The 22,678-nt window shown below is 46.2% G+C and overlaps 2 protein-coding genes across 2 annotated transcripts in view; one reads left to right on the top strand and one right to left on the bottom strand.

Moving 5' to 3' along the window:
- Positions 1 to 1,314: 1,314 nt before the first annotated feature.
- LOC117882987 (fibrous sheath-interacting protein 2-like) lies at positions 1,315 to 17,012 on the top strand. Its single transcript, XM_034781890.1, has 8 exons — positions 1,315 to 1,495; positions 2,737 to 5,760; positions 7,023 to 7,322; positions 7,994 to 8,085; positions 9,597 to 9,643; positions 13,021 to 13,079; positions 16,304 to 16,361; positions 16,836 to 17,012. The coding sequence occupies exons 1-8, from the start codon at positions 1,460 to 1,462 to the stop codon at positions 16,976 to 16,978; spliced, it is 3,759 nt and encodes a 1,252-aa protein (XP_034637781.1). The 5' UTR covers positions 1,315 to 1,459; the 3' UTR covers positions 16,979 to 17,012.
- Positions 17,013 to 21,153: 4,141 nt separating this feature from the next.
- Positions 21,154 to 22,678, bottom strand: part of ARL13A (ADP ribosylation factor like GTPase 13A) — a 27,969-nt gene continuing 26,444 nt past the window's right edge. Inside the window, 2 exon segments of the mRNA XM_034781806.1 lie at positions 21,154 to 21,210; positions 21,213 to 21,264. Coding sequence (XP_034637697.1) covers positions 21,154 to 21,210; positions 21,213 to 21,264 — 109 coding nt within the window.

Raw genomic sequence — 22,678 nt, 5'->3', positions numbered from 1 at the left:
GGTCATTTATTTAGCCAAGTGGAAAAGGTTCACATGCTGGTGTGAGGAGCATCATAAACCTCCCTTACAGGCACCAGTTCCACTCATCTTAGAGTACCTCCTACCCCTGAAACAACAAGGCCTTGCACCGTCCTCTATTAAAGTACACCTTGCGGCCACCTCGGCCTTCCACCCAAGAGCGTCCAGCCGTTCTGTATTCACCAATCCCATGGTGGGGCATTTCTGGAAGGGTCTGGAAAGGTTATACCCACATGTTTGTCAGCCAGTACCTTCGTGGGACCATAACCTGGTATTATCCAGGCTCATGGGGCCCTCCTTTGAGCCATTGGCAACTTGCTCTTTGCTCTATTTGTCCTGGAAGGTGGCCTTCCTAGTCTCTATTACATTAGTTAGGAGGGTGTCTGAGCTGAAGATACTAACTTCTGATCCACCTCACACGGTCTACCACAAGGACGAGGTGCAACTCAGGCCTCACCCAACTTTTCTTCCCAAGATGGTGTCTCATTTTCATACCACCCAAGATATCTTCCTGTTCATTTTTTATCCCAAGCCTCACATCAGTGCCCGGGAACAACGGCTTCATTCACTGGACGTCCAGAGGGTGTTGGCATTCTACATTGAGCGTACTAAGCCGTTCAGAAAATCGAACCAACTATTCATGACAGTTGCAGATTGGATGAAAGGACGCCCAATCTTGTCTCAGCATATTTCGTCTTGGATTGCAGACTGTATTTGCACATGCTATGAGCTGGCCAAGGTCCTGGCTCCGCCTATTACAGCTCACTCCACAAGAGCTCAAGCCTCTTCAGTGGTATTTCTGGCCCAAGTCCTGGTACAGGAGATCTGCAGAACAGCTACTTGGACATTGGTGCATACGTTCACCTCTCACTATGCTATCACCCATCATGCCAGAGATGATGCAGCCTTCGGCAGAGCCGTGCTCCAATCAGTGGTTCCTTGACGCCTACCCCTCCTCCCGGGTAGAGCTTAGGAGTCACCTGATTGGAATTGACGTGAACAAGCACTCGAAGAAGAAAAACAGTTACTCACCTTCTCATAACTGTTGTTCTTCAAGATGTGTTTTTCACGTCCATTCCAATACCCACCCTCCTTCCCCTCTGTCGGAGTAGCCGGCAAGAAGGAACTGAAGGGGGATCGGGTCGGCAGGGTCATATATTGAGCACCATAAAGGTGCCACTCCAGGGGGCTCCATGGCTGACCCGACAGGTGCTGCTAAGGGAAAACATTCCAACGATCGTGCATGCGGCGCGTGCACACCTGTTTGGAATGGACGTGAACAACACATCTCGAAGAACAACAGTTACGAGAAGGTGAGTAACTGTTTTTTATTCAATTTTTCCCCCCAGGTGCTATTCCTTCTAATCGACCTACGCTTAATGGAAAGTCTTTTCCACAAACATTCCTCTCTTCACTGGTCTCTCAGCAGAGCTTTGATGAGATGGCTAATAATGTCACAAACAGAGCACTTTTCCAGGTATGAAGTCATTGAACGTACACATCTCAAATATAAAACTAAAAGTAACAGTTTGTTGGATGTGTGTAGTTGTGTTTCATGTATGAAATGTATTGTTACGTAGGAGTCACCAGATGACTACACTGCATTCCAGAATAGAGGTGGGTCATTTCTTTCCTTGGACTGTTTCTCGTAGTTGCATGGTTCAGGGTTTGAGACATCAGCTGGTGGAGCCAATAAAGGTCTTTCCTTCTTTTTGGTCTCAGAACTAACAAACAACCATTCTTTCACAAACTGAGAAGAGACAAAAATCGGGTGAAACAAAATGCATTCTCAAGACTGCTGAAGAGTCCTAAATGACTTGAAAGGGAACTTGAATGGCGGGGGAAATAATTGCTGAGTAGAACTGGGCTAGCAATTCACAATGAACAGATTTAAAATTTGTATTAAAGCTAATGTTTAAATTATATAATACACAGGTTGAGAAAAGAGTGTCTGTACATCTGGGAATAGTACTTAGATTATCCACAAATAAAAAGTTTGTTAAAAAATTTATAAGATACCTATAGTACATAATCTACAGTAACCCAAATTTAGATGAATAAATGTAACAATACAGTTTAGATATTAGAATCAGAATACTCTGGTAAATCACTCATGAAAAGTTATACAGAGAGTTGGTTGTAGAAAGCAAATATAGGAATGAATGTAGATTATCCCTCAGTAATTGAGCATTTAGGATAGGTTGTCCCTTAGTAGATATAATCCATCAGAGAAGTATTTCAGTTACTTTCCGATATCTACTCGGTGAACGTAACTTTTTTCTCTGTGAACAAACTGATTTTTAGGATATATTCACTATTTGAAATTATTTTGTGCATATAAATTTCTGCCAATAAATGGCTCAGTCTTTCTAAATTTTGCACTCTCCCCAGGATTTCTTTCAGTATCAAATATTTGTCAAGCTTTGTGACTTCTCACCAGTATATAATAGAGAATACCAACACCTGTTCCACATGGTATTGTTTTTGTTCTCTGATTGGATGACCTGTCCTTTCAACACAACTTCCTCCTGAACCATATTTCTTTTTGCAATTAAATGAATCTTTGCCCTAGGCCAAAATTCTCTTTCTGCCCTGGCAATACTTTGCTTACATGAAAGTTCATAAAAAGCATACAATAAGTAATTTATAGCTTATGAACAAAAAAAATGGAATGAATAAGCGCATGAACTTGCCCATTATTGTTTGCTTCTGTTACAGAACACCATAACTGAAGAACTGAACAATACAATAGAGAATATCCTGACACGGGTCGTGGCTGAAGTAACAAGTATCTTATACCCAGCAGTAACTGAGTATGAAGAGAGAATTAAAGATACAGTATATACAATATCTGAAGAGTCAGCACTCTCTTCAGACAACTCTAGTAGCTGTAGCACATGTAATGAAGAGCTCTTTGATGTGTTTGCAAGTCTTCCATCCTCCAGTACCAGAAAGGTCATCTTTACAGATACAAGCATAAAAGCCACCAGCTCACCAAGTGATCTCAAGATAGTGACAGGAGGGAAACCAACTCCATTGCAATCTCAAAAATCATCTTTCACGTCTCTGTCAAAGAGCACACAGAGGTCTCTGGAAAGTGAATTTTGGAAAGAATGTGTTCACAAGGGGAAAACAGCAACACCACCTCAGTATCATACTGAATGTATTTCGAGATTGCGCCGGGAAGTTGTGGGCATGGGAGCTATGTCTGAGTTTCCCACAAAGACTTTCAACACAGAGAAGTTTCCTTTTAGCCAAACGTATTTTAAACGTGAATCGGCAACAAAAGATACCAAGCCAAAAAAAGGTCTGATTGGTGAGGATATTTTTTCAGACTTAAATCAAGATCTTCCTAAAGGAGGTATTTTTAAAAAAGTGTTTGACAAGCAAACAGTAACAGATGCAAATAACAATGACAACTTGAAAATGCTACAGGTGGCCGAGAATGTGGTCAAGGAAGTTTTTAGGAGAGTAAAAGATCTAAGTGATTCTGTCAGCATTTTAAAGAACGCTCCCATTGAGCTTAGTGAAAGATTGTTCTGTAATAGTTTTAAAAGAACTGAATTTCCTGAGACTTTTCATAAAGAGTTCCAGAAAGAAATTGGATTAGTTGCTAAAGAGATTGTAGCAACTGTTTTGGATAACTTTCACAAGTGTTTGGTGTCTAGCATCACTATGGCATCAGACCAAGAACCTGTAATAAGAAGGAAAGACCAGGTCCCTGCCAGAAGAACTAGCAGAGTTTCCAAATCAAAAAAAAATAAGATCATGCAAGCTGAATTCCCTGCTTATGACCCAACATTTTCTTCATTTACTATTGATAAAATATCCAAAGAGGCTGTGGAAAGTGTTGTATTCACACTAGAGTCATTTGTAGCCTTTCAGTTTAAACATGACTTTAAATGTAAGTTTTCTGAAATAGTGAAACTCCCTGTTGAAAATATTTCTAGTGCACAACAGACACCATTCTTAAGGCCTCTCTCAACCCAGATAGCAAATGAAATAGAAGTATCATCTAAAGCATTTGAAGATGAAATGCCAGGAACTACAAGTAAAAGAACGCTGCCAACCTTAGAACAATTCCAGAGTTCATCGGATGTATCAAGGGTAAGCAGTATGATTACAAAGGAAAGCATAGAAAGTGCTATTGTCCAAGTGCAAGGTCTCCATTCAGAATTGAACATTTACGCTACAATTGCTGTTAATGATGTTCTTGAAATCTTCAAGCGGAAGCTAGAAAAAGAAATTAGCCAAAGGCAAACAATCCCATTGTATGATGACTCCGAAGAAAACATTATGGCAGGCGAGATAATTGGTGCTGTATTAGATCGATGTGCTCACCCTCAAACTGAAATTACTTTGGAACTGAAATCTGGGAATCTTGAAATGGAAAAGTCTGCACGAACATTTGGAAATAATAAAATTCATGGTCAAGGTGTTGCAATGTCAGAAGGAATAAAACTGCCTGCTAGAAAATTAAAAGAACTTGACCCAAGGGAAAACTTTCCACCTATCAATGTTCCTGGAATGGTGATTTATTCTGAGGAAGAAACAGAAATGGAAGAGGAAATTCCATCTCGTCTCTGTCCAACAATCCACAAATTCTCAGAGCGGGATGCTCACACGCCATCAAAGGTGACCAAAAAGTCTATGTACTACATGTCAGCTCCCACAGCAAGACCTTCTAGACCGTCGCTGGGAACAATAACTAAACAAAGAGCAGTTAGCTCCAGGATGACTCTACCTCCTATTGGTAAGCAGTTTCCAAGGAAACCCTTCTCTCCACTGGGCATAATGAAATCTCCCAGAGATGAAGCAAGGCATAGGCAGGTGTATGAAGAGCACTGCCGGTTCATGTCAACACATGAAACCAAGTATCAGCTATCACAATCACAGGATTGTGCATTACCTGCAATAGTAGTAGAAGAAATAATAAGTAAATTGGTGTCTACAATCTTAAACTCCGTTTGTAGCACAAGCCTGGAACACAAAAGATGTTTATCAAAAACTGAAGTGAATGAGATTACGGACACACTTAAACAGTCAGTAAAAAAAAGCATGTCCAAAAATAAAATCAGTCTTGTGGGAGCTACAGATGAAGACCAACATTTAAATCCAGAGTATGAAGATATTGTTAATCAAGTGGTTCAAAGCATTTACAATAGTGTCTTGCAAGAAACTGGATCTCAGCCAGCCCTTTATCAAGATGTCACAAGTTGCAGAACAATTTTTCCTGAACGAACAGCCAGTATAATAATAAATGAAATCTCCAGTGGTCAGCTAATACATTCTTTTAATGAACAGTCACCAACTGATAACTGCAGTATTATAGAGGTTGACAGTACTGCTGACAAAGATCTTTCATCAGTCTCCATTCAAATAAATATTGAGGCAGGAAGTTCTGGAGAGTCAATGAGGGATGCAAATGGGCATCCAGCAGAAACATTGCCACAAGAAGAGCTGCCAGTTGAAATAATCGCTCATATTGGAGACAAACCATTAGACATAGATCCAGACGTTATTTCAGACCATTTAGCAGTTATTTCCATAAAAACAGAGCCTATTGAGAAACTGAATGAAACATACATGAGTCATTCTGGACTAGAGCTACCACAACTAAGAAAAAAATCGATATCTAAGACAAGTATGCTAAGTACAGCTACTGAAAGTGATATAGAGAAAAGGAGAGAAAGACGGTCCTCTGTGAATGCTTTAGGACGACTAGATGTCAAACCAAAGGATGTAAGTAAAAAAGAATGGGTAATTTTCAATGAAAATTGGTAAAAAATTGTTTATCATACTGTCACTATGATCCTGATCCAGGAAAGAATTTAAGCACATGCTTAAACTCTAAGCACGAGTCCCACTGAAGTCAATTAGATTACTCACATGCTTAAGCAGGTTACGGGATTGGCAACTAGGGCCTCAATTCAGGAAAATACTTAAGTATATGCATAACATTAAGCATATGCTCCTGTCCTATTGAAGTCAATGGGATTTAAATATATGCTTAAAATTAAGCATATGTTTAAGTGCTTTGCTGAATCAAGGCCAAGTAGTCTGTTTTGGATATTGTATTTGATAGTTTATGTTGCCTTCGTATTTTATTCTCATCTCTTTTCATTCAGAAAGTTTAAATACAATAGAGTGGGCGAAGTGGGCTGTAGTCCACGAAAGCTTATGCTCTAATAAATTTGTTAGTCTCTAAGGTGCCACAAGTACTCCTGTTCTTTTTGCGGATACAGACTAACACGGCTGCTACTCTGAAACCTAAGAATATAATGTTGATTTCTTATCACGAGTGTGTTCAAAAGAGTCTTTGGCATCTTGGTAGCAAGTCTAGTCCTGATAGTAAAAGAGAGGTAGTGTGTCTAGTGGTTAGTGAAGGGAATTTAAAGTCAAGACTCCTAGATTAATATTCCCAAAACTGCTCCTGACTCTTGTGTGACCCGGAACAAATCACTCAGGGCCAGATTCTGATAGTCTCACTCAGGCTGAGTGGTACCATGCTTCTCCAGTTGTCTTATTAACTTAAATTGAACTACCCCTGGAGTAAGATGCTACCCCGCCTGAGTAAGGGTGGCAATATCTGGCACTGAGCCTCTCTCTGGCCTCCAACCTCTTTACTTGTGGTAAATTAGTAGATACTATGAGTGAAATCCTGTCCCCATTGAAGGCAATGGCAAAACTCCCATTGATGTCAGTGAGGGAAAGATTTCATCCTTCCGGGGGTCTGCTATGTTTCCTCTCTTTTATGATAGCCTTTCCTGTGATTATCACCTCATCCAACAGAGTGAACAGCCTTTTATTTAAAAAAAATGTTTCAAATACAAAGTCCTGGTTTTTCCTGCGTACTCAAATGGAGTAAAAACAATGTATCCAAATGCAAGGCTAAAACAGTCTCCCCGTACCATCTTGTTTTATAATTAGCGCACAGTAGACAAATTGTACGAAAAACTACTCTGAAATATTGTTCTCTTCAAAAGTTGTCTCTTCAACAACAGGTCGTTTGCAGAAATTCATTTCAGAACCTGAAGAAACCTGATGTCACCAGGGTGGAACTTCTAAAAGATGTCAAGAGCAAGGAGGAACTTATTTTACGACTCGTCTCATATGATATTCAACATGATGAGGACGAGGATTTTGAACAAATTGTAAAAGTAGATTCCGCTTCGGTTTTTGAGAGCCAGATATATGCAGCAGGGAAAGAGGAAATCATGCCTGCTTATGAGAGTGCCCCTTTGGCTGATATGCAGAATAATGTAATTGCTGCCCAGGCCCCTGAGAAAGAGGATCAGTACAAGGTAAGTGGAGTACGTGAAACCTTTACTATTTCACCTGATTACACTGGGCCAAGTCCTGCTCCGATTAAAATCAATGATAAACCTCCCACTGAGTACAGGATCAGACCTCCAAGGATGCAAAGTGCAGCTCACCCACACAGTCTGGCCATTTTCCATAGGGCTAAGCAAAAATAAGAGGCAGGTGTTGCAGAGATCAGAGCTATGTCCGGTCTTGTTTAAAATCCTCCTTCATGATCAGAAGAGGGAGAAAACAGAGAATTGAATTTGAAGTTGATACTGATCAACAAATATAGCTGAACACATGAACTGTACATCATATTACAAAATGGAAACATACAGGGCTTGTTAAAATGGTATGGACTTTTGCCTGACATCTTGTCCCACATGGAATCTCACTCCCCTCTCTTATATCATTTATCCCTAACTTCATTATTTGTCCTTTGGATTATTTTTTAATCCAGGTGTTGCATAAATTATTTTCTAGCTTTTCATTAGAACTCCCCATGGGTCCACCTCCCCTTTATTGCCTTCCTCTGTGAGGCAGTACTATTCAGGTGATCTTATCATGAAGGGAACAAAGAGAGGCCCTAGAGAGGCAAGGAATAGAAGTAGGTGAGATGAGTGAGCCAGGAATTGGAATGTTGCGAGAAATAAATGTAATTGTTTTTCAGAGTATGGAAGAAACAATATTAACTAACTTGGCAGGCCCTAAATTGAACATAGATCTGCTGTCTGCTCTAAGCAAGGGCATTCCATGTTTAAGGTAACTACTTTGATGCTAAAAATAAGGGAGGTATCTATGCTTGAGGGTGGGAATTTCCAGAGGTCCCTGGGCAGGGCTGTCTCTAGATTTTATGGGGCTGTTTCTGAAGTAACACAAGGCTCCATCCAACTCTCTCCTCACCCCTGACCAGCCCCAAAACCCTGACCAGTAGCGCTGGCTACTCTGCCGGACAATAGGACCAAACTCCATGACTCCTAAGTTCCTTGGCAAAGTTAATTTATTCTGTCACCATGAAATATCCTTCATTTCTGTCTTCCCATCTCCACACAAACATCCACAGCCACAGCTCACAGTTGGAAATACTCACTGACAAAGTTTGGGGGTGGTTATTTTTGAGAACTGTTTCTTTTGCTATGCTCCCCAGGCATCCTAGCCCCACTTCCCAGGGCAGAATGGCTCAGGGCGGCCATAGCTGGAATGCACGGTGTGGGTGCACCTTGCACCCACCTCCAGCAGATGCTGCAGACTGCGGCATGGGCTGCTCTTGTGAGCTGCTGAACTTCGTCAACTGCTGCTGACTTTATAGGGAAGGGAGGGGGTCAGCGCTTCTCAGGAGATACACAGGATGCAAGGGGCTAGACTACAGCAGTGTCAGACAATGCCCCTTTGCAGTCATGGTAAGTTATCAGTGGCACTAGCTGGTTTCAGTATAGAACTCTATTTAACATTACAGGCCAGGTGTTGGGGTCTGGCTGAACCACACACAGCATTGGTAGGGGGACATAAAATTTACCTTCACACTCTGCCGGTCTAGGAGCTGCTGACTGCAGGACCAGTCTCTAGTATTGCTCTAACTTATACCAGATTCCAGCACCCATAAGCAGCCAAAACCTCAGCTAGAGATCAGTGCATAGGGGCAATCTGGGCACATTGCCTTTCCTCTGGCCATGCCTCCTTTGCTATCAGCAAGGAGAATGGGAGCTGGCATAGGAGGCCATATAGCAGCCCTATGCCCTCTGGTGCTGGGGTGCTCCTCTTGGGGCTAGATACATCAGCTGTACATTCAGAATTCTCTAGTGGTGTTGCACAAAGTGACTGCACCATGCTGGGCAACCCAGCCTGGTGTTTGAAACCCTGTCCTGCTGCTGGACCGGTGAAAGAAGCTCCCAGTATTCTCTCCCCCATATAGTGCTTCCGAGCAGAAGAGCACCCTAGATGTGTCCCAAAGCAGGAAAGAAAAGGAAGCTCTGGGAGTGACTCTGACACCTTCAGTTGCTTGTAACACTAATTTTATGAAGCAAATTTCTGCAAGCATATCCAGGCCGTGCCCTCCCTGTAGACAAAGTGCTGGGAATGCCTATTGCTTAATTGTTATGCACCGATGGAGATGCACTGAGCTCTGTACCAGGTACAAAGTGCAGACAGACCCTGCGAGTGCTGACCAACCCAAATAAGATTTGAAGATTAAAAATGTTATAAAAGTGCTAGACCTTATTACTCTTTATCACTATTATTTATAGTAAAAATTACTTTCTTCTGTTGTTTTTCAGTGAGAGTGTTGAAGAAACATCGCCAGTTCCTGAGACCCAGGACAAAGGTGAATGTTTGATTTTTTTACTTATTTGAGAGTTTGAAGTTTTTTCTTAATCTGAATACTGATATTTTGTATGCAATAAAATGCTATTGCACACACAAAAACTAAATTAAAAGAACATTATTAAGGTTGGAAAGTCAAGCACGCAAAAGTTAGGAAATGTCAGTATTAATGTTACCTGTGTGACTTTAATTCAGCCCCTTTGTGCGTATGCATGGTACAGTCTTCAGTTACATTATCACATACTGTTTTTTCCACAAGATCCCTGTGGATAGACCCACTCTGGGGTTGTTCCTTAGTACTATTCTTTAAATATAGCTTTTTGTGTGGCGTTTTTTAAAAAAAGCAAACTGGAAAAACAGAAATTCCATCATGTGGCATCGTACTGACACCCACATGGGTCATCAGCAGGATTAGAACTTTTATGTCCACTGTTCAGACCTTTGCCACCTGAGTTAACAGAGTAACTAATAGTCGTTATACTCTATGTGGACCAGCTTAGAGGAGGAGAAGACACTTTGCTAGTGGACTTCACAGATATTTGCTGACAGCAGAGGAATGGTGAGACTCAGAAATCTTATGTGCCATTCCAGTCTCTGTGCTTTAAGGGCAGATTCATCTATCACTTCTCCTCCAATCTATCCCTGTCCCAGTCCTATCTCTTCCCTACCTCTGGCTCCTCATCTCTGTCCCATTCTCCTAATGGAGTAAGTCCCAGTATCTTAGGGTGACCAGATGTCCCGATTTTATAGGGACAGTCACGATATTTAGGGTTTTTTCCTATATAGGCTTCTATTACCCCCACCCACTGTCCCGATTTTACACACTTGCTATCTGGTCACCCTACAGTATCTTCTCCATAGACCTCTCACCCCTCATTGCCCAACCAGTCTCCCACTCTGGACCCAGTCCCAATCTTCCCACTGCTCCCAGACCCAGTCTCCTTGGCTAGCCATTTGCAGTTTCCTCACCATCCATCTCCAGCTCCTTGTCTCCAGACTGCTTTCACATCCAGTCCCCGTTCCTCATTCTTGGCTCCTTGTCTGATCAGTCTCTCTCCCCCTGCCCCAGTTCCAATCACCCCCCCACCTGTGCTCCTCATCCCCATTAGCTCCCAGTCTCAGTCTCCTGTCCCAGGCTCCTCATCCAATCTGTCTCCCATTCCCCATCTTCTTGTCCCAGGCTCTTTGCCCAGCCAGTTCCAGTTCTTCGCCCTCATCCTGCTCTTCTTCAGAACTGTCTCCCCTCTCTCCATCTCCTTACTGCTCACTGGTTCCCAGTTCTAGTCCCATTGCCCAGCTAGTCTCAGTCTCATCCCAGCTCCTCAGCTGATCTCAGTCTCTCCACCTACCCACCAGCTCCCAGCCCCTCCCTCCCCCCATTTCTTTCTCTGCCTCCCAGTTCCAGTCTCCTTGCCCAGACAGTCCCAGATTCACTGACTACTCCCAGTTCTAGTTGTCCCCCGTGTCCGCCTGTCTCCCATCTTCATCCCCCACTCCTCCCTGGGCTCCTTGTTCTACTTTACTGAGACAGAGCCTGCCTGTCCTGTGATGCCCTTATTGCTGGACCTAGGCAGCGTGAAGGAGGAAGCTGCCTGAATCGAATGCAGGAGATACAAGGACTGGATCTGGTAAGGTGGGGGGAGTGAAATGACTGATATGCCAGCCTTTGGGGATGATCTTACCTGGGGTTGCTTGGAACATATCGGCTGTAGCATGTGTTTGAGTAAGAACCCCTTTTCACTTCCTGCTTCTGGGGGGTAGTTTTGGCTTCCTTGGAACACAGTGCTTGACAAGCATGGTGCATCAGTAAAGGCTGCTGTAATGGATACAGGCGTTGAAACAATTGCACTATTTCTATGATTAAAATCCACTAATGACTTGCAGAAATGGAGCATAAACTATCACTGATAAACTTTATGGGTTTATCCTTCTCTGTTCCCCCATCTTATTCCATGTATTGTTACTGTTGCCAGGGCCAGCTCTATGCACCAGCAAAGCAAGCAAGTGCTTGGGGCGGCGCATTTGCAGGGGCGGCGTGTGTGTGTGGGGGGGGGGGCCCTGCCCGGCCCGGCCCCTAAGCTGATGTCGAAGTCCAGGTGGAAGAGCCACAGCGGGTGGCCAAAGCTGGCCCTGGGACTGGGGTCCAGCAGCAGCGCGTTGTGCGCGGGGGACGCCCTGGGGCCGCTGTGGTTTGTGCCACTGGGCCTGGGCGGGCCATCCGGCAGGCTCCAACACATGAAGCGGAAGACACTTGGGCTGGGGTCCACCCCGTGGGGCACACAGAGCCGCCTGCAAGTGCTGCAGGGCGGTCGCCCCCCAGTGCCGCAGCCAGGGCTGGGCGAAGTGGCCCGAGCCGCCCAGGGGCTGCGGCAGGGTGGCCAGGAGCAGCAGCGGGGCCATAGAGGGGACCGGTGCCCAGGGCGCTGCCGTGCGGGACCCACATCCCGCTCTCTGGGGCTCCGTTCCCCGCTGGCCGCTCCCTCTGAGGCTGCCCTGCCCCGGCTCCTCAGCCCCCTGCCGGGGCGGTCCCCCCGGCTCTGCCATCCCAATTCCCGGCTGGTCTTGGAGGCAGGAGTCCCAGCTGGAGGGACCCTGGGCTGAGGCGCGGCCCGGGAGCCCCGCTGCTTACCCCAACCCTGCCAGCGCCAGACTGGCTGGAGGTGAGGGAGGAGCGGGCAGAGAGTCAGGGCCCCCCTGGGCGCCGGGAAGGAGTTGGGTGGATGCAGCCTCCGCCCCTGCTAGTGTCATGAGTGGGATGCTGATGACTTGCCCTGGGAGCGAGTTACCAGTGACCCAGGCCTGGGGCAGCAGGAGGGTGCAGGTGATGGTGGTGGTGGGGAGAGCCCAGGGCTGGGATGGCAGGGGGTATGGGAGGGGGGGTGAGAGCCCAGGGCTGGGGCGACAGGGGGGGTGTAGTTGGGAGGGAGGGCACTGGTGGAGGATAAAAGGGGGGACCCAGAGCTGGGGTGGCAGGAGGTGCAGGTGTGGGGGGAAGAACCCAGGACTCAGGCAGCAGGGGGGTGCGAGGTGGGGGAGCCCAGAGCTGGGGTGGGGGGCAGCAAAAAAAATTTTTGCTTGGGGCACCAAAAATCTAGAGCCGGCCCTGACTGTTGCTTATTTATTATGGCAGCACCTACAGGCTAGGGCCCCTTTGTCCTAGGTACTGTAAAAACGTGCCCCGAAAGTAAAAAGCCCCCTGAATGTAAGCAAAACTCCTAAAGGTAAAAGACAGTCCCAACTATATTTACAAACACATCATGAGAGAAAAGAGGCAAGATACTGCTCTTCAGTAATGCTAGAAGAGTGATGCAATGTATAAGAACTTGAAGTGGAAACTAGAGATGGTTGAACAAACGATGTCTGTGTTCTCGTTGACAGATCCATATGTTAACACGCCCCATGCTCAGGATACTGAAGACACATTAAGGACTTCTGAGGTAAATCTGTTTTAAAATAGTTTTACATGAGAGGTACTCCTTGTATACAGCTTTTGGCAATGAGCATAGAGCAGGCAGCCGGGGACCCAATCAGGAGTGGAAGGAGAGGCTAGAAAGCACAGCAGGAAAGGGCCAGAAGGAAACTCAGTGGGGACAGTTGGAGAAAACAAGGGGGAAGCACAAAGAAACTGGAGATATTCTGAGAAAGAGGGACGCAGTAGAGGGAACAGGGAATGGGTGGAGCTGAGGTTCCCACACAAAAGATGGATGGATCCACGGTTTACTCAAAATATGGATATTTAAATGTTATATAAGGAGCTGAAATTCCATCTAGTGACTTCTCTCTTGTCATTCCTGGCATCACCAGGACCCTGGATGGAATTACAGCCCCTCCCCCACATGGCTTCACAGCTGCCTGTTATACTCTCTGTACCTGCAGAGGAGCAGTTAAACCCTCAGAAAGGTGTACAATGAGCAGGCCATTTCCTCCTGTGTCAAACAGAACCTTTCCCAGACAGATTGCTGCCGTCTTCCTGTCTCTTCTAGGAGCCATGTTTCTTCGCCATCTAAGCCCCAGCTTGTGCTGCTGTAACTGTGCTGGCCACCAAGCACTAGCAGTGCTGTCAGGTGCAGGGCCAGAGATGGGACTCCTGTCACACTGATATACTAGGTCAGTTGTACAAGGAGGCAGCTGGGTTACTTGTGCCTTTTTTAAAAATAACCCCCAAATACCCAACCTCAGGGGGTAGTTCGTAGGACTCCAGGACCCCTAGCGACTGGAGTCTCAGTGGGACTGGCCAGTTGGGGAAAAGGGATTGTAGGGTATGTCTAGAACAGGGGTTCTCAACCTTTTTCTTTCTGAGCCCCTCCCCCCCAACATGCTATAAAAACTCTGCAGCCCATTTGTGCCACAACAACTGTTTGTCTGCATATAAAAGCCAGGACCAATATTAGGGGGTAGCAAGCAGGACAACTGCTTGGGACCCATGCCACAGGAGGCCCCATGAAGCTAAGTTGCTCAGGCTTCAGCTTCAGCCTTGAGTGGCGGGGCTAAGGGCTTCAGCCCCACATGGGGGTGTGGAAGGCTTCAGCTTTCTGCCCTGAGCCCCAGCAAGTCCAATGCCAGCCCTGCTTGGCGGACCCCCTGAAACTTGCTCGTGGCCCCCCAGGGGGCCCTGGACCTGTGGGTGAGAACCATTGGTCTAGAATAACCTTGGGATGTAATTGCGGCTTGAGCTGACATACCCAAGCTAGCTTTGATCTAGCTAGCTTGGGTCCTAGAGCAGTGAAGCCACTATACAAACCCACTCAGAACCCTGGGCAATTACTCCTGGGGCTAGCCCATGCAGAAGCCCATGGTACCACAGCTGCTCCAGTATCCAAGCTAGTTAATTAAAGCTGGCATGGATATGTGCACACGAGCTGCCATCACACCCCGTGATTACAGCGTAGACATACCCTTACAGGCTGTATGTGCCGCCACCCAAACAAATGTGATCAAAAATCGGGTCACCTTATTTTATGCATCTGCACAACAGCATCATCTTCTAATACACACAGCTATTCAGAGTAGCCTATCCAAAGGGGTCAGAAGAGAGAAAGTAGACGAGAAGGATTTGTGATGAACCAGCTATTAGCTCAGCAAGTTGTAAGCTTGTAACATCTTTTCACTAAACCTCGGCTAGCTTGGGTCTCAGATTGCTCCCCCTCTTTTCTATTGATAAGACAAACCTGGGCTGAGTAAAAGGAAAGAGTCCCCTTATGCCGATAATGCTCGTGGGATATGGCTCCACGGGCTAGTAGTGGCATCAGAAGCAGATACTGGAGTCTTTCTTTAGACTGAAGGTGAGCTGCAAAGGACTTTCTAAAACACTGGGTTTGTGCCCTTTTTTGCTGCTTTCTCTTGGATGCAGAATACTTGGAGGGGTTATTTAAAAACAAACACCCCCCCCCCTTTTCTTTAACCTTTACAAATATTAGGCATGTCAAGCCTGGTCTTCTCTGATTTTGCTAGAGAACAGGTTGGGGTCTTCCATGTCTATTATGAGCTTCTACACCTCAGCTGACAGGGTGGTGATGTGCAATCTCTAACAAAAACACCCCTGTCTCCCAAGTGTTCATCAGTCACAGGAGTCAAATAGGTGTAAAACGAAAAAAAACAAAAAAACCCAATCTGAGTCTGGCTAAAAATCCCTTCTCTTCCCTGTTGCTAAACTTTCACTCCTGTGATTTTTCTTGTTCTCTAGTTGCTAGCAGGGTGGAGAAGGCCTGAATTTCTAAAGTGAAAAAAGAAAACAGAAATCTTTTTGGAATAATTATTTCAGGGCTTTTTCATAAAGAAGCAATAAATAGCAGTAGCCCAAGTTTTTCTGCCCTCTGCAGGTCTCTGCTAGACAGGAGAAAGATTTGGACTTACAGTCAGTCTGCTCCTGACTATGCGTTATCAGCCCTTGTGGGATCAGCCTTGAGATCTCATTTACCTAAAAGGAGACAAACGCATGGACTGATGGGTGAAGACACAAATACTCAGAGGGATCCATGCCACTGGCCATTACTTACAGTCCAGTAACAAAGTCTTGTTATTTTCCGAGACATGGTCCAATGGACCCTAAAAGTAGAAAACATGAGTCAGTTGTTACTTTTCCCATCCTTCAGTGAAAACATCTTCATCCCCCTGAGCTGTTTTCACCCCATCTGGTATTCATAATAATTCACAAGCTCCAAGCTAAAGTGGCAAATGCTTGGGGAAACTGGAGCCAATACAACAGCTGTAGCTCATGTTAGTAGTCACCTTAATTTAAGGACAGGGTCAGTAATGAGGAGGGCTGATATTTACATGGTCCCAGGAAATGGTTTGGATTGAATTTGTTAAAGGAAATCAATAGGGTGCTGTTCTTTGCCTGGCCAGATGGCTGCCTCCCTTCAAGATCCCTGTGTGCTCATTAAGTAATCCAGGCACTGGGCTAGGTCAGCTCTTTTGTTGTCCAGCAGCTGGGGTTAGAGACCGCTTAGAAAACTGTGACACCCTAATCCACATGCTGAAGAGGCTATAATTACATCTAGTGCCTCCAGCCTCATTTCTGTCATTACCAGAACTACAGCTGGAATTACAACACCACCCCCCAGTTAAGAGCTTCTTGTTATTCATTCCATAGCTGTATAGCTCTGAGGAGCATGAATGAGACAGAATCATACACTGACTCTTTACTCTTCTCATGGTGCAGTTTGCCTTACCCTACGAAGACGCTGGAAATAAAGGCTGCTTATTACAAGAGAAAACAGGTAGTTATATGACCCCCATCACTGTCTGTACCTATATATCTAGGTACTTATATGACCCCCATCACTGTCTGATCTAAGTGCATCCCAATTGTTAATGGCTTTTAGACTGACAGAACCCCGGAGAGGTAGGGACATATCATCCCTATTTGACAGGCTGGTAATTGAAGCACAGGGTGGATTAAATGACTTGCCCAAGGTCACACAGGCAATCTGTGGTTGACCCAAGAATTGAACCCCTGAACTACCTGCAACCTAGTCCAGTGTTCTAACCACTAGACTATCTTTCTTACCCCCAACTAGCCTTTCACTGACAGTATTTCATCAAATCTATAATTACTGGTTAGCACACTGTTGTCTATACAGAGCTTGGCCATAGTTTATTACTAGCCTCCCTGGCTGCCAATATGGTGCAAGAGTGCAGAGTTTATATGGTACATATTGACATGTCATACCCCTGTTTTGTTTCCTCCACAGGAGATGCTGCTGTTTCAGAGTCCTCCACTCCCAGTTCAGGGGCTTCAGTGCCTGAGAAGGTGCCTGGTGTTCTGTCCACAGTTTTCTCACAATCATGCAGCAGCACAAGCGACATTTCATCACCAACCCCAGCGACCCCTTAGAAAATTCATACCAGATGCAAAACTTGTATGTCAAAGAGAATAAATCGCATATTCAGCTATTTGGGTTTGGGTGTTTGTCAGTTACTTTAGTGATTAATTGTAGATTAAATCTCATGGAGTTAAACAAACCCTAATAGAAGAAAGAGACAAATGCAGGGAAACCTAAACAAAAGGACTAGTGAGTTATTCTTTTTACAGGTGGAAGATGTCACAGCCCAGCTGCCTGCCATCCTGTCCAACCTGATGGACAGCTGGGAGTGCTGTCATGGAGGCCAGCAGACATCTGAACGTCCTCCTTCAGAGCAGCAGCAAACTTAGTGCTCCCATTCTTCGGTGACATAAGGTACCAGGAACTAACTGCTTTCCCTGGCTTGTGCCAGGTGCTAATGCACAGGGCCGGCTCCAGGCACCAGCTTAATAAGCAGGTGCTTGGGGCGGCCAAGGGAGAGGGGCGGCACCTGTGGAAATTCGGGGGCGGCAGGTCCCTCACTCCCTCTAGGAGTGAAGGATCTGCCGCTGAACTGCCACCGCCGATTACGGATTTTTTTTTTGCTTGGGGCGGCAGAAATGCTGGAACTGGCCCTGCTAATGCAGCACATTTAGCTGCGTTGGTAAACATAATGCTTTGTGGCTTCTGCATCAGAAAGACAGGTGCTGGTATAGCTGTGTTTGTTAGGATGAGCCCTGCTGTCATGTGTACCAGAGACAACCATGCTGTAGCCATGAGCAGTTAGATAGCCCTGATGTCATCTATTTATCAGAGGTGCAGACCCTGCCAGAATGTCTCTTGGACCCCACATCTCATCAGACCTCAGGCACACAATTAAGAGCACGTAACCAAAGGGAATTTCAATACCCCTTTTCTTTTAACTGAGGGCAGATAATGCTCCTGTTTGTCTCCCAATTAACAGGCCACTTTAAATTGCCCCAGCAGTTCTTGTTGACCAATAGGACCTGAGAACTTGTGAACATACTGAACAAACACTCTCCTGCTCGTGGAGTGCTGAGTGCACAATTCAGTTCACCTCTTTCCAGAGAGTCTGGCTCCTACCAATGTTATGGTTATGTCTATGTTAAGGCTGAGGCAGGTGAGATCAGAAGCCACGACATCCCTCCAGCATATGCAAGACCTTCCTCAAGATCTTCGCCAACCAGCTTTTGTTGGATTAACCACAAAGCAGGAGGGGTGGTAGGGATCCTGGCACACTGAGCAGATGACCAAGCCACCTGAGCCGGCATAGTCATTTGAGAAGATGTTGGCGGCTGGTTGATCCAGTGCCTTACATCCTTGTTCATAACATAGTGGAACCACCATACGCCTTCAATATGCTGTTTACTATTTCATGTCAAAAGCATCCAGCTGGTGCCTTTGCATCTCGGTGGTGGCTTCAGAGCAGGGGTGGGCAAACTATGGCCCGCGGGCTGGATCCGGACGGTCAGGGCCTTGGATCCGGCCCGCGGGATTGACAGCCCTGTGCCGCTCCCAGAAGTGGCCAGCACCACGTCCCTGCAGCCCGCACCCCAACCCCCTGCCCTGAGCCCCCTGCCGCACCCCACACCCATCCTGCACCCCAACCCTCTGCCCTGAGCACCCTCCCACACTCTGCACCCTCTCCTGCACCCCAACCACCTGCCACACCCCATACCCCTCCTGCACCCCAACCCCCTGCCCTGAGCCCCTGCCACACTCCATACCCCTCCTGCACCCAACCCCCTGCCCTGAGCTCCCTGCCGCACCCTGTACCCCTCCTGCACCCCTCCTGCACCCCAACCCCCTGCCGCACCCCACACCCATCCTGCACCCTGAGCCCCCTCCCACACTCTGCACCCTCTCCTGCACTCCATCCCCCTACCCTGAGTCCCCTCCCACACTCTGTACCCCCCCGCACCCCAACACCCTGCCCTGAGCCTCCTCCTGCACCCTGCATCCTTCCTGCACCCCAGCCCCCTGCCCTGAGCCCCTCCCGCACTCTGCACCCCCCGCACCCAAACACCCTGCCCTGAGCCTCCTCCTGCACCCTGCATCCTTCCTGTACTCCAACCCCTTGCCCTGAGCCCCTTCCTGCACACCACACCCCCCACACTCCCTTCCGCACCCAAACCTCCTCCCCCAGCCCTACATTCATGGCCCTGCATACAATTTTCCCACCCAAATGTGGCCCTCATGCCAAAAAGTTTGCCCACCCCTGCTTCAGAGGTTTCAGAGCCATGCATATATATACAGTGCTGAAACGGTAACAGCTGAAAAACAAAAAACTAGTCCTCTCTGTGATGCATTTATAGTGTATGCAAGCATGTCTTAGATTCAGCCCTACACTCCTGGGCTGTTATCACATCATACATGCCAATCTTATGCGCAATAATATTTCACAGGATGTGTGCGGTTATGGCTTTATGTATAAGGAGACAACAGATAAAAGATGTGTGACGATACACACGTTGGAGTCTGCAGTACACGGGAGTTGAACATGCTAGACAGGGTTATGATCCCATCCAGCCAAGCCATTTTATCCATGGAAACATTGTGGGCCAGATTCTGCCACTCTTGCTCACGCTGAGTAATGCGTTACTCCATGAATAGTCCCATTCATTTCTGTGGGATGACTCAGAGTAAAGTGCACCTCTGCCAACAGACCCTTCCCTTGTGGATTCCCACAAAAATCAATTCTCTCTCCAGTCCCACTCAACATTGACCGGCACTCACTAGGTGAACTGATCAGACAACGTGGACTCAAGTGACAGCAATATGCAGATGACACACAGCTTTACTTATCCTACACCAGCTGGTCCCTGCAGGAGAGGACTCCAGAAACAAAGCCTCAGTTGGCATGGTTGAACATTCAGTGAGGCCCCCTCACAGGGGATCCAAAACTCCCTTCCTGATCTTGTCACTGGAAAAAAATATCTTCCAGTTGGATAATCATTCAACCTACATCCCTGTGAAGGTAGGCCTGTATGGACACCAACTGCCCTCTTTCGGGTCCACAGATTCATCATGCACAGCCCTCTTCCCTGGCCTACTGGATGAGGGGACTTGGTCTGGTTCCCCCTATCCCACCCCAACTGGCTTACAGGGTAAGACAGTTTGAGAAAGAACATTAAGAAGAGACACAGAAAACAGGTCAGGTGTAGAAATGTTCCATTTCCTTTTATTCAGATCTTTGCATCCAGGTTGCTGGCAGAATTCTTTACACATGTGACATTTCAGCTTACACGTGTGAATCCCAGACATTCCCACAGTCCCTAGGAGGAGAATATTGGTCTTTACATTTTGAAGACTCGCTGCTTGAGACTCCACCTTTGTAGCCTACGAGCTCTGAGAATCTTGTCTCTCGAGCAAAGTTTCCATTAGGTTAGACAATCTCACTGCCTGAGCTGATACTGACTGCACATGCCCATGGCTACCCTTTGGGACTTGGGAGGTTCTGAGTGGGAGCACAGATACATTGCACCGTTAGAGAGCAACATAGAACCTCACACCAACAGCAATAACAGCACAGAACAATCTGCCATCAACTTCTCATGCCTGGTGGAGACCACATTTATGCGGTCAACAATATGGAGCTTTTCTTCAGGGAGTGATAGCAGAAGGCTGCTTCCTCCGCTCTTGCCTCATTTTCAGAGCCAGCATTGCCCTTCGATACAAGTCTGAGAGAAAATAAAAACCCATCATTAATAACAAAGGAAAGATTTTAAATCCTGCTGCTGAGCAAGACAATGAGAACCCACCAACCTCTTGGGGCAAAACTGATCACCAGCGTGCAGGACTCCTGTTCCTGGACAGTATATTATGGGCCTGATTCAAAGCCCATTAGATCAGAAGTTCTGGGCTTGATGCTGAAGTTATGGGGTGAGGTTCTCTGGCCTGTGTTATGCAGGAGGACAAACTCACTAGATGATCACAATGATCCCTTCTGGCCTTACAATCTATGTAGTCAATAGAAAGGCTCCCATTGACGTTGATAAGCTTTGGATCAGGCCCTATGACAGCATGAGACACCCCCCCACCAATGATAATGCTGAGCACAGACCTTGCTTGTTTCCCAGACAACAAAGCTTACCCATAATTCATAACTCCCTATCCGCTCCTTTCTCCAGCCCTCTTCAAATAAAGAGGAACAGGAGCAAGTCTACTTCTTTCCAGCAAGCGTAGCAAGATGCTCTAGAAAAGGAATTCATTCTGCATCAGTGGCTGGGGTAGCTTCCTGCTTGGCTCGCTGCCACCACTCACCCACACATAAGCTAGCTCTAAAGAAAGGGTAGTTTTAAGTCCAGCAAGAAGATGACTAAAGGGACTCTTTGTTCATCTAAGCAAAAACTGCCCATCTGAGCCAAAATAACCTCCAAAATCCTGTCTAATAACCTTAAAGATATTCTCCCATCCCTCGTGTGGAAAGGCCAAACAGCATTAACAATCCACGTCAGCTAATGTATGCAAAAACATCTATATCATTCACCAGCCACCATCATAAAAAAAAGGCAGCTGCCTTCTTTCGGGGAGAAGTTCTCTGAGAGAGTAGACTCACTCACCCGGTGCAGACTTTTGAGATATAACTTTGGAAAATCAAATGAACTTTGATGTCTGACAATCCCTTGACAGCAGTCCCAGCTAAAGGTCTGAAGTATTCCCCTCCTTTCTGGACAGGCTGTCCCCTATCCCCATTCCTTTTCAGCCTCACTCTCAAGCCCTCAAATCAGACTTCACCCCTAGGAATAGAGGGCATCTGTGATGGAATACACCTCTGTATTCACACTTGACACACTACTGTAATGATCTATGTACAAGGTATGCCTTGTAAGGCATCATTTGAAAACTTGTAATTCACTGGTCAGTATTGTCCTGATAACATACGTGTGGCAACAGTGTATGTGAAGTTATAAGATTTCCCCGTTCCAAACCCAACAGCCCCGCCCAATCAGAAGTTGGTAAACAGGTCTGTCCTAAACAAAGGAATGTGTGCTTGCCTTAATTTGCATTTAAGCAGTAAACAGAGTCATCAAGCAGGAAGGGAAAACAAAGAAAGCTCTAACAGGTGCGAAAAAAAACCTCAGCAGGGAACATCCTTCTACATAGACTATTTCCTGGTTCTCAGCTGGAAATGTTTTTCCAAGAGGGGGACTGAAATTAATAAAAGGAGGAGAAAACACCCCCAAAGGATCCCTTTCTCCCTGCCCATCACATTCTCCGAACCTCAGAAGACAAAAGGAAACAGCCATTGGACTCTGGGGGGTGGCTCCTGACCTGAAGAGTTTGGTCAGTAATCTTGCTGAAAGTATGTGGTGAGAAATGTTGCTAGAATCTAATAGTTTGTTAAATTAGGCACTAGTAAGCATTTTATCTTTATTTTTCATGTAACTATTTCTGACTTTTATGCCTCATTATTTGTATTCACTTCAAATCTCTCTTTGTAGCTAATAAACTTGTTTTATTGTTTCATCCAATCCATTGTGTTAAAATGTCTGGGTAACTTCATTTATCATTAAAGTTCTTTTCAACTTTCCCTTACGGTACTTGTTGACTATCGGTCTCGTGCCAGTATTTAGCCTTAGATGGAGTTTACCACCAGCTTTGGGCTGCATTCCCAAGCAACCCGACTCCAAGAAGACCCGGTCCCGGCGCGCCGGGGGCCGCTACCGGCCTCACACCGTCCACGGGCTGTGCCTCGATCAGAAGGACTTGGGCCCCCGAGAGCGGCACCG

This window comes from Trachemys scripta, chromosome 9 (genome assembly GCF_013100865.1).
Source record: "Trachemys scripta elegans isolate TJP31775 chromosome 9, CAS_Tse_1.0, whole genome shotgun sequence".
Lineage (NCBI taxonomy): Eukaryota > Metazoa > Chordata > Testudines > Emydidae > Trachemys > Trachemys scripta.
The sequence above is the reverse complement of the archived record's forward strand: the minus strand, read 5'-3'. Positions and strand labels throughout refer to the sequence as shown.

What these genes read in the sequence shown, in the direction of transcription:
- LOC117882987 (XM_034781890.1), top strand. Translation starts at nt 1,460, where the DNA reads ATGGCTAATAATGTCACAAACAGAGCACTTTTCCAG. An exon ending in AAGGGCATTCCATGTTTAAG is followed by an intron (nt 8,086 to 9,596) that starts GTAACTACTTTG and finishes GTTGTTTTTCAG; the next exon opens with TGAGAGTGTTGAAGAAACAT. An exon ending in TCCTGAGACCCAGGACAAAG is followed by an intron (nt 9,644 to 13,020) that starts GTGAATGTTTGA and finishes TCTCGTTGACAG; the next exon opens with ATCCATATGTTAACACGCCC.